Source organism: Betta splendens, chromosome 21 (genome assembly GCF_900634795.4).
Source record: "Betta splendens chromosome 21, fBetSpl5.4, whole genome shotgun sequence".
Taxonomy (NCBI): domain Eukaryota; kingdom Metazoa; phylum Chordata; class Actinopteri; order Anabantiformes; family Osphronemidae; genus Betta; species Betta splendens.
Genome location: NC_040899.1, coordinates 7,374,164 through 7,385,980, shown reverse-complemented (window position 1 = coordinate 7,385,980; position 11,817 = coordinate 7,374,164). Strand labels below are relative to the sequence as shown.

Here is an 11,817-nt window from a genome sequence, read left to right as displayed (position 1 = left end):
AACAGCACCATTTTTAGGAGACCAGTTGTTTGGATGCTAAAAATAACACAGTGGGGGCTTAATGGTGAGTTGGAGGATGTCAAGGATGTGGGATGAGGGAGACGAGCCCCAGAGATTTGGAGGTTCGGCTATTTTGAGGTGGTTAATTAAGAGCGGAAGTAAGGCAGATGTGTGCTTTGGAGCAGATGATTCTACAAATATGTCAAGAAGCTGGCGGCGGGACAATGTGTCAGGTGTGCAAAGGGCAACGAGTGTGTTTCCGTGGGCTGACGTTCTAAATTTAACTTTTAACTCCGTTTTTGATCCCCCACAGCTGAACGTCTTTTTGTAATCGCACTTGTTGTGTAGTTGGTCCACAAGTAGAGAACATTTTGCACGAACCCACGCATTGACTCAAAGGCAGGTTCCCTCTCGAGCCGTACATTCAATCTCTACTTGTAACACTTGACAAAGCAACAGCAGCTGCGCTTCTATTTTTGCTTCTCCTTAATGTTCCCCATCCCTGCTCTGTTCTTAAGCATGTACAACTACTGTGCTGCTTGGGATAAAGCCTTTGCTGCTCTCTAGAGGCAGAACCGCGACTCCCTCTGTACGAGCTGCTTGTTTTTCCAAAGGATTTCCTACCCTTCACCTGAAGCATGAAGAGTTGAATTGAAAATCACAAAGTTGTGGGGAACATATAGGCAAGTAGCTTAAAGTTGAGCTAAATCTCAATGAATCTTTTCAGCATTAATTATTTATTTTTATTATGATTACACATATGACAAGAAAGAATAAAACGCCTACTATCAGCCTCCGATGTCGTCTGAGAGGCCATTGTGCTGTTTCTGAGCAGCCCAGTCCTCTTTGATGTACTGGTGGTAGGGGTCGTTGGAGTGCTCCCTCCTCTTGGACTTAACTGTGCTGACCAGCATGGCCACCAGAATGAAGGCGAACATGCCGATCATCACCGTCAGATACCAGATGACGTCTCGCACGTTCTCCTCGGCCAGCGTCTTGTCCAGGGCTCGCGCTGCGGTCGTCAGGTTACGCCTCCAGCTGTCGAGATAGTGACTCAGGACGCTGGTCAAGGAATCCTCCAGATGCAGAGTCAGGTTGGACCATTCAGAGGCACTCATCTAATCAGAGTGTGATGGGGGGAGGGGGGTCATCGCTCTCAATTCAATAAGATGCTTCAAATGTCTAATTGAGAGGCTTTTGAGCTTTAAAGAGTTGGAATTCACGCCAAGTCGAACACTACGCATGTCATTGTGTCACCAACCTTGCTCCAGGTGTCCAAAGGCCGCTTCACCGAACCGGAGAAGCAGGAACACAACGACGAAAACAACAAATTAACCGATCGAGGGCTTTAGTGTGAGTGAGCTGCAAAGTCATTAGCTCGCCGCGCCACAGGCTCAGTCATGTGTTATTTACTTTCCTAATCGTTACTGCGGCGGACTAACGAGGTGTGTGTTTGGTTAGAAATAGACTGACGACCTTGAAATGATCGGTCTGATAAAGAAATGGGAGTGTTGCGATTCAATACAACCCACACATACACACATGTACATGCATTGCAATATGCCTGTATTGAAAATCAAATCCGTTGCATTGTCCTGCCTGAGCTGTCTGACTTCCCCTTGATGTTTTACTGAGCATCCCCCCTAGATGGCAGCAGACTGCTGCTCTAAGAGCACAACTGTTCACGGTCAAGGCCTTGTCATTCATTATCGCTTACAATAAAAGATTTATTATTGTTCTTCTGTAGGTTTTTTTGCTCCAGCAAACTTTCAGCTACAGAAACCATCAAAATATCAGTATGTGTATCTTTTTAAACACAGGTTAGCTTCCATTTATGTTATTCATATTTATATTTTTCAAAATAATAGGCTTTTTTCATCTGAGACATCGTCCTTATCAACCTGGCAGATACGGGTTTGATGCGGCTCAAGTGTGATTTGGTTTGAGTGGCCCAGATCCGTCCGTGCCACATATGGCCCAATTCTGACGAATCAAGAGACGATGACGGACGAAACCAAAATTACTTTCACAACTGAACCAAATCTGCTGCCGTAAGGTGACTGTCAGTCCGCTGAAAACTTGGAGGAGAGGAAAAATAGCCCTGAGCTTAAAACGTGTCTGTCTGCTGGACAAGAATAGTTGAAACGAGTCCCTGTGAGTGAAGGGGCGGCGTTTCTCCCCCACAGAGACACGCAGCAGGAGGGAATGTCTCCCACCACCTCTGATCATTACCACATCATTTATGTTTTGCTGGGCTGTGCCAGCGGGTGCAGCCTATGCTGACCTTCTTCTCTGTATGGACGGAAAAGTGTGAAGAAATGAGCTGAACTGGTAAGATTCCAGAGCTTGGAGAGAGAGACAGAGAGCGAGAGAGAGAGAGAGGGGCGAAAATGTTGCAAACACAAACAACAAAGGAATTTATGTGAAGCATGTCTTGCAAAGTGTTTCAACTGTTCTATGGTTTAAAATAAAAAGGGGGACGTTATCTGCATTGCAAATGCAGCTTTCCCACAATGCAAATCCAGGAGGTGGTGCCTTCTGCAAATACAATTTGCATTAGCAAATTTGTTAAAGGTTTTGCATACAGCAAAACAGCGGCGGATTGTGTGGTTGGTGGTTGGGGGGGCCTACACTCTCTACTTATCACTCTCTGGTCAGTTGGCATTTCTTGCTAATATGACAATTTAGTGAGATGATGTTTCACAAGTTATTGTTTCTTTACAAAAAGAATGTCTCTGGTGCCTCAGTGTGATGCAAGGATCTTACAACACAGTGTGTGTTTAATAAGGCAGCAGCAGGAGACCACAGCCTCCAAACGCTGTCATAGTAAAGGAGAGTGGAAGAGAGTTTCTGAAATCTAAATCAACTCAACCAACTTTTTCTCACAACTGAAGTATTTAAATGATTTTAATTTTGTAGCGTGTGTAGTGGTCAAACAAAGCGATCAATCACTTAATGAATGTTTCACAGTGTACCAAGCCAAATGTTTTTGTTATTGATGATTTGTATTTAATCTGTAGAGCACTGGCGACTGATTTGATTTATATGTTTATGCACAAATCTGATACATGGCCACCATTACAATAATAACGATACAATTTTATATTCAATATTTCCTGACAAATGCCCCATTTATGCACATAAGGCAGTAGAATGTCTGTCCATTAACTTTCTCTGTCATGGTCTTTCCAGCTGTCACTGCGTGCAAGGGTCAAGTCCACCACAGGTCTGAGTGACAGACAAGTTCAAAGTCACCAATATGCTAATTAGCAGTAAATTCTCTGAATGCATGTGTTTGGATTGTGGGAGGAAACCCACAAAACCCACGGGGAGCGCACACAAATGAAGAGGCATCAGTGCTAACCACACAGTGTGAACAGACAAGGAGTTGGTTATTGTTGGCTATTCATGTATTAGCATGAACTTAGCGTGTCAAAGAGGACGGATCAGCAGTAAACAGTGGTGGTAGACGAGCGGTGATAATGGGCACGTCCTCAGTTTCCGTCTCATAGCGCAAAAATGTGACATTTTTAAGCTCAAGTATCATCAAAAGTGTGGTGAAGGTTTGTTGGACCGAAACAACCAGAAGCAGAACAAGCCTGGCTGAATTAATATCAGGGGTCAGAGATGGAGTGGAACAGCATCCGAGGCCCAGAGGCAAAACTGGCATATGCAAAAGAAAGGGCAGTGGCACCGCAGCCAGTGACCCAGAAACCCCCTGCTGGGCCCGAGACCCAACACACATTCACACACACACTTCATGTTTCTGCCACTGATTAAATGATCTCACACAAAGCGCGTCCTGTTACCTCACAGGTCGGTGTGAGGCTGTGCATGTGAGCGCGCATGTGCGTGTCATCGGGTTTGTGCCACTCGCTTCTCTGGAGTCACGGGAGGCGACGCGCGCTCGTAAGAACGGGAGCAGCTACAGGTTTGATGAGTACGAAATCCGCATGTACGTGTAAGGGGATAACAGTTTGAGGGATGACTTCCTGTACAAGTGATTCATGCAGACGTGTGGTGACTTGTGAAGGGAAGCACGGAGCTCAGTACTTTTCCACACGTGGACGCGGGCTCTTGCTTCCGCTGCCACTCCCTCCGCCTGGTGCTGCTGATGAGCGTCTGCATTATCTCCACGAGCTGCCGTCGCTCTTAAAATCACCTAATCTCCACTCTATCGGGTGCTCTTGGTTCAGGCTTAGGCTTCACTTTACACCGTGACAGACCTCAACGCGCGTGTTGACACATTCATGTCTGGATTGAGGCCTGGTCGTAGCAGAGCCTGCGCTGGCAATGGGAGAAGCCATTGTTGATTGTAGCATTTTTCCCATGATCCACCTCTGCCAAGCTCTAAACCCGAGCTTAAGTCACAGAACATGTCAGGCTGAACTGCCAATCATCCCTTTGTCTATGGCTGAGAACCTGGAAGGAGACCTGCATCTGGACTCTATACTGTACTGTATGTTTCCCAGGAGCAGAGAAACGCCCGTTACGTTCCACGTTCAAGGTTTTATTTAGCCGCTGCCTTAAATACTCCCATTCACAATCACCTCATTTCTAAAAGCTGTGGCACTGAGCGCATAGTCACATGCTACTGCAGACTATTAAATCAGACTGATAAGAGAGATGTACAACACAACTTACAACATCAACTGTTGATAAGGTTTATTTCATTCCACATCAGCTAATTAGATATTTATTGTTACCCGCAGCTTAAACACGGGAATGACTGTCCACATCAGTGTTGTTATCGCGGGTGGTTCACACTCGTGACCTCTAGACGCTGTTCTTCCGGCTGTTATTACAAAAGGAGGTAAATATTTCCTTTAGTCATTGAAACCCTGTTCCATGGATCAGCGGTAGAATCCCAGGCATGCCACCATAGATTAGCTTGGCCAGTGCACGGGGAATGGCAGGAATGCATTGACTATGTGTTTGCAGTATATTTGAAAGGTCACAACACATTCCCTACGCGGCTGCTTCTGTTTTTGTCCCAAACAGGATGAATAACACTGATGTTTTTGAAGCTTTTGGACGCGTGAATAATTACTTGTGATACATGAGCATACACTTGCTGGCCACTTCATTAGGTACACCTGTAGACACTATATCGGCCTCCAAATCCAATCTTTGTCTGTAAAGCATATATAAATTTTAGTGGGTGACACCCAGTCATACCTTTCAGAGGTGGAACCGGCACTTCCTAGAAATCCCTTCAAAACCCAGTAAGCCAATGTTTAAGAGCACCCTCTGTACTTTTAAGTGTATAGAACCAGATGAACAAGGCTACAAGAAAATAAAGGAGCAGAGGTATTGGCAGGTTGATTTACAGTGGGTTGTCATCGTTCCTCCTGTCTGACATTGTGGTTTTGTTGTTTGTTTTAAATGTATCCATGACTCTCTGTAAAGAAGGAATGAGTGGGTTGTCCTTGGGGCAGACCTGTGTCTGAGTGTGCAGGTCTGACTAAATACAATTCTTAACGATCGCTTACTTCTCAGTTGTGACATGAATCATATTGTGATGGGTGCCTCTCATATGGCGTTAGGACATTTTGAAATCTGGGCCTTTAAAGAAACAGCTAAACGAGGCCTCTCTGAAGCTCAGCATCATGCACGTGCACCCACTTCATGCAAACTAGTGTATGCATAGAAGCTATGACATTGTGTCTCTGAATACGCTGCAGGGCTTCTGGAGCTATTATTCCCACTTTATTATCTAGGTGAGGTGTGGTTAGACCATTAAAAGCACCAATTATCTCTGCATTCTTCTACTCCACCTTTACCTGGCATAGTACAGTACCTTCCATCTTCTAAAGATGGCAGTTACAGTTGATTAATGTACTGTAAAATAATGTATTTGAACTTGGTGACAACACACAGACTCACTGTGCTTCTCATAGGTTGGCAGTATTGCAGCCTCAGTAGCATGTCCTGAGCTGAACCTCAGACCATCCTAAATCCTGCCTGTGTAACAGATTGACAGACTTTAACCCAGAGCCTTATCTTAACCATCCATCAAACCTCAAACATTTTATCAGCTCGGAGGCATGTTGGGAAACGCTTTAAATCAACATTCTTGAATCTTACATCCTCTGCCAAAGGATTACCACGCTGAGAGACGCCAGACTGTAATATGATGAGATGGCTACAAACTATAGGCAGAAGGCTGGATCACAGCAAACACAGAAACAACAGGCGGTCCTGTTGGGAAAGAGATATAAAGTTGGGCTTTAAGATTTTCAAGATTGGGGGGGATGGGGGCTGGATCTTGCAAAACAGATTGCATCTGGACCGGCACAGACTTGACATCATGCCAGTGAACTGTTAGAGAAGGTTCTATGTACAGTAAAGATATGTGATGTAAGCTATTGCTATATTTAGCCACGTCTTTCTTTCTTTCTAACTACTCTACATAGCTTTTATAATGCATACAGTAGCTCTATATGCATCACATCTGTGAGCACCACCATTCCTTTACTGTGAAGTAATTTATAGGATTTGTAACAGACTATTGTTCGTGTTTTCACTGTCCAAAATAGACAATGAACAAAGCATGGCTTGGATGCCAGTACTTTTCCACAAGGACAATATGATTAGTTTCCTCTAGGGAAACACAGAGGGCATGAGTCTAGAGGGGGTTGGTGGCACAGTGAGCACCGTGTTACCCTGCTGCAGCAATGACAGAGAATTAGACACACTGCGCTGAAAATATCTCGACAGTGAGTCTACCTGTGATCACCGTTCACCGATGGAGGATAGACTTTAAGACTCTGCCTCTGTTGCCCTGAGCAACTGACAGGAATCATCTGTTAAAAATGGAACCTTTCTCCAGAGATTTGTGCAATTCTGGTAACATTCATGCCAGGGAGGATCAAATCTGCATTGCGACATATTACATAAAAGAATGGAATCAAACTACTGCTGTATTGTTTTGTGGTTGTTCCATTCTATTATCATTGAAATATTTTAACTTGCTTTAACTTTGGATACAAACTGTAGCAATATAATGTATACATAAGATTTTATTGTACATTTTTATAACCAAGGTTTGTCTTAAAGTAAAAAAAACTGTTAAATAAATATAGTACATAAATACAACAATAAAAAACAGTTCAGTTCAGTAATAGCACTAAGAAATTTAATCTGTGTTTACTCAATTTGACTTTTGCCTGCGGGGAGTAGTGCTCTTCAAGCAGACGGCAATTATGGTCACATGCTGAACCGTTCAAAGTCATTCACACTGACTAAATGAAGAGAATAGAAATGTGCACCTCTATGGATGAAGTGAGACACTGAAAGTCGAGTTTAAGGTCACATTAAGGGTTCCCGTGAAATAATGAAGTTATATATGCACATGTCCTGGTTGAGGTGAAAACCTAAAATGATCATTTTTATAGTGAATTTTCAACTGCTAGCCACACAACCTGTAGCAATGTCTGCTACAGTTTCACTTGTTGCCATGGGGAGTCATAGGACTCACTCATGAGTCATTGTGTCAGAGAAATGTTACCCTGTGCACCATTAAGTGCGCAGCTGGACCCCCAGGGAGTGTTCCACAGAACCGAGTCAGAGACCTAGTATGCACACAAAAGGGTTTTATTTACAGAAAAAAAAGGAAACAAGGGTGCGTGGGCGTAAACTCGTCCTAGATAGTAGCGTCCCTGAGTACCGAGAGAGAGAGAGAGAAGGTAAGTAATAAGGCAAGTTATATACTGGACAGTGTTCAGCATACACCTGGACTTGTCTTCACTGAACGGTACTACCTGGTAAAACCGGGCAAACGCGAGGTGAAGCTCCGAGCATGAGGCAGGTTGAGGAACAGCGATGGCGTGGCTGTGGAGACCGGGTCCTCGTTCCAGCGTTATTCCGGAGGTTCCTTCCCACGGTGTCTGTGGAGGAGCACAATGGTGCGCGCACAGCGCTTCACGTAACAATACCGGGTCCGACGGCTAGTAGCGCGCGATCCGAACGACGGAGGACCGTCCTCACGTCAGTGTCCTTTTTTGTCCGAAATGGCACGGGCAAAATGCTCACCGTGCGAACAGAAAACAAAACCGTAAACTCAAAGCGCGTACAAAATACGGAAAACTGGCGTGGCCAGCACAAACAAAATCTAAGTCAACGTGAAACAAAAATACAACAGCGAGGACTATGGTCACAAGGCGAAATAACTTGATCAAACCTGGACGGCTTCAAACAGCTGTGGGCGAACAATAAACCGACAAGGATGCCTCGGAAACGGAAGGGCTAAATAGTCCGACTAATGAGGCACCGGTGAAAACAATCAACAAGCCAAGGAACAGGAACGAAACAACCGGATGTAAAACAAAATCCACGACAATAAAAGCCCAAAACCAGAAAGCCCGGCTGCCGACATAACAGAACCCCCTCCTCAACGGCCGACTCCTGACGGCCGACAGGGCTGATCGGGGTGGGCAGCGTGAAACTCCCGCAGGAGAGCGGGATCCAGGATGAAGCCCCGCGGGACCCAGCAGCGCTCCTCCGGCCCATACCCCTCCCAATCCACCAAATACTGCACACCACGCCCCCTGCGCCGGGAACGGAGGATACGACGCACCACATAAGCCGGCCCCCCGCCAATGAGCCGGGCGGGCGGAGGGGGCCTGGAGGAGGGGACCAACGGACAGGCTTGCACCGGCTTGATACGAGATACATGAAACGTGGGATGGATACGCAACGACCGAGGAAGACGAAGTCTGACACACACACAGGGTTGATCACCTTAGAGACAGGAAAGGGCCCAATAAAACGCGGCGCCAGCTTGGGACTCTCCACCTTTAGAGGAATGTCCCTGGAGGCCAGCCACACCTTCTGTCCTGGGCGATAGGTGGGAGCAGGACGGCGTTTGCGGTCAGCCTGACGCTGATAGAGAGAAACAGAGGAAAGCAGAGCCTGGCGCGCCTTACGCCAGGCTAGGTGACAACGGCGGACAGACGCAGCAGCGGAGGGGACCATGGCATCCAACACCTGCGGTTCAAACAACGGTGGTTGATAGCCGTAAACTACCTGGAAAGGAGATAGTCCCGTAGAGGCGGAAGGCTGGCTGTTATGAGCATACTCCACCCAGGTCAGATTCTTAGACCACGCTCCTGGATTGTCAGAGCACAACAGTCTAAGACCCGTTCCCAGTTCCTGGTTCAAACGCTCGGCCTGCCCATTAGACTGGGGATGGTAGCCCGATGATAGGCTGACAGAGACACCCAGCAGCCGACAAAACTCGCTCCAGAACTTGGCGGTGAACTGAGGCCCCCGGTCAGAGACCACATCCTCCGGGATGCCGTGGAGCCTGAAAACATGGTCAATCATCACTTGAGCAGTCTCAGAGGACGATGGCAACTTGGGGAGTGCAACAAAGTGCACCATCTTTGAAAATCTATCCACAACCGTGAGGACCACAGTGTTCCCGTTGGAAGGAGGCAGCCCAGTGACAAAGTCCATGGATAAATGAGACCATGGGCGTTTTGGAACGGGCAGGGGATGTAGGTGCCCTGCTGGAGCCTGGTGGCCAGCCTTCGACCTGGAGCATGCGGGACAGGCGGCAACATACTCTCGCACATCCTTCCGCACTGTAGGCCACCAGAAACGTTGGAGCACCGCTCGTACGGTGCGTGCTGCCCCCGGATGCACAGCAAGGCGGGAGTCGTGACAGACCTGCAAGACCCGTGATCTGAGTTCTGCAGGGACAAAGAGACAGTGATCAGGGCAACCTGAAGGTGCTGAGGTACCTTGATTCACGCCGATGACACTCTCCTCCAAACCGGTGCGTGCAGCGCCCAACCTAACTGAGCCTGGGAGAATGAACTTTGACCTATCCGGGGGGTCAGATGGGGCATGAATACGAGACAGAGCATCCGCCTTACTATTCAGAGTACCAGGTCTGAAAGACAGGGTGAAAGCAAAACGCTCAAAAAAGATCGACCACCTAGCCTGGCGGGAATTCAGTCTCTTAGCCGACTTGAGGTACTCCAAGTTCTTATGGTCTGTTAGAACCGTGAAAGGGTGAGTCGAACCCTCTAGCCAGTGTCTCCATTCCTCTAGGGCCAACTTGACTGCCAGCAGCTCCCGGTTGCCCACATCGTAGTTTCTTTCAGGGGGGGACAGTTTCTTGGAAAAAAAAGCGCAGGGGTGAATCTTTGAATCTGAAGGCGAGCGCTGGGATAGCACTGCTCCCACCCCACAGTCCGAGGCATCAACTTCGACGGCAAATGGCAGATTTGGGTCGGGGAGTGTGAGAATAGGAGCGGTTGTAAACAGGGTCTTCAGTTTCTCAAATGCATCCCTGGCTTCTGGGAACCACAAGAACTTTGTCTTAGGTGATGTCAACTTGTGCAGTGGTGCTGCCACCCCGCTGTATCCCTTAATGAACTTTCTATAAAAATTTGCAAACCCCAGGAACCGTTGTAGTTGCTTCCTATCTGTGGGCACCGGCCATTCTCTAACGGCTTGCACTTTATCAGGGTCCATAGCAATCCTCTCTGGGCTAATAACAAAACCCAAAAAGGACGTCTTGGACACATGATACTCACACTTCTCAGCCTTAACATATAGCTGGTTCTGGAGGAGACGCTGAAGAACCGCTCGGACATGCTGGAAGTGCTCGGTCTCAGACTTTGAAAAAATGAGAATATCGTCGAGGTATACAAAAACAAACTTATTCAACATATCCCCCAAGACATCATTAACCATGTTTTGAAAAACGGCTGGGGCATTCGTTAGGCCAAATGGCATGACGAGGTATTCAAAATGGCCTGTGGGTGTGTTAAAAGCAGTCTTCCACTCGTCCCCCTCCTTGATGCGCACTAGGTGATATGCATTACGCAGGTCTAACTTGGTAAAGATTCGTGCACCCTTCAACAGTTCAAAAGCAGTGGCGATCAAAGGTAGAGGATATCTATTTTTTACCGTGATAGCATTAAGGCCCCTGTAATCTATGCACGGTCTTACGCCCCCATCCTTCTTCCCGACAAAAAAGAAACCTGCCCCTGCAGGCGAGGTCGACGGCCGAATGATACCTGCAGATAAGGACTCCTGGATGTAGGATTCCATCGCCGCCTTCTCCGGACCGGACAGTGAAAACAAACGACCCCTGGGGGGGGTGTGTCCCGGTAGAAGGTCAATTGCGCAGTCGTAAGGCCGGTGTGGTGGGAGGGTGACCGCCTTGGCCTTATTGAAGACTTCCTTGAGGTCATGATATGCTTGGGGAACCCTGGAGAGGTCTGGATAACAGTCTTCATGTACGTAGACCGCCCTGGAGGGGCGAGCGGAGAGAAGGCAGGAGGCGTGGCAGGCCGTGCTCCACCCCAGAACCTTTCCTGTTACCCAATCTATATGGGGGTTATGCAGCTGGAGCCATGGGATTCCTAGGACTAATGGTGGTTCAGCCATGTCAACAATATGAAAGGAGATCTTTTCCTGGTGATTACCCATTGACAGGAATACAGGAACAGTGATGTGGGTAACGTTGTGCAAAAATGTTCGATTCAGTGATCTGACCTGTAAGGCCTGACTCAGTGGTTCAGGGGTTAGGTGAAGCTCCTTGGCCAGGGTCTCCGTGATGAAGTTAGCGTCAGCTCCTGAATCAATCAACACAGTCACAGTCCTTTGGAATGGTCCTGAACCGATCACCACCTGGGTCCGTGGTCTGACGGTGGAGGCTTTGACCAAAGAACGGCTCAGTAGCACCTCCACGGAGGCTACTGAGCCACCCCTTTTGCTGGACAATGCAACACAAAATGTCCTGACTCACCACAGTAGTAACACAGTCTTTTCTGATGGCGTCGCTCTCGTTCCTCCGTG

At 47.4% G+C, this 11,817-nt stretch overlaps 1 protein-coding gene across 1 annotated transcript; it reads right to left on the bottom strand.

Annotated features, from left to right (window-relative positions):
• Nucleotides 1-676: 676 nt before the first annotated feature.
• On the bottom strand, nt 677-1,405 carry LOC114847422 (potassium voltage-gated channel subfamily E member 2-like). The gene is made up of 2 exons (XM_029137145.2): nt 1,262-1,405; nt 677-1,118 (listed from the first exon to the last, which is right to left on the bottom strand). The coding sequence occupies exon 2, from the start codon at nt 1,116-1,118 to the stop codon at nt 789-791; it is 330 nt and encodes a 109-aa protein (XP_028992978.1). The 5' UTR covers nt 1,262-1,405; the 3' UTR covers nt 677-788.
• Nucleotides 1,406-11,817: the final 10,412 nt, after the last annotated feature.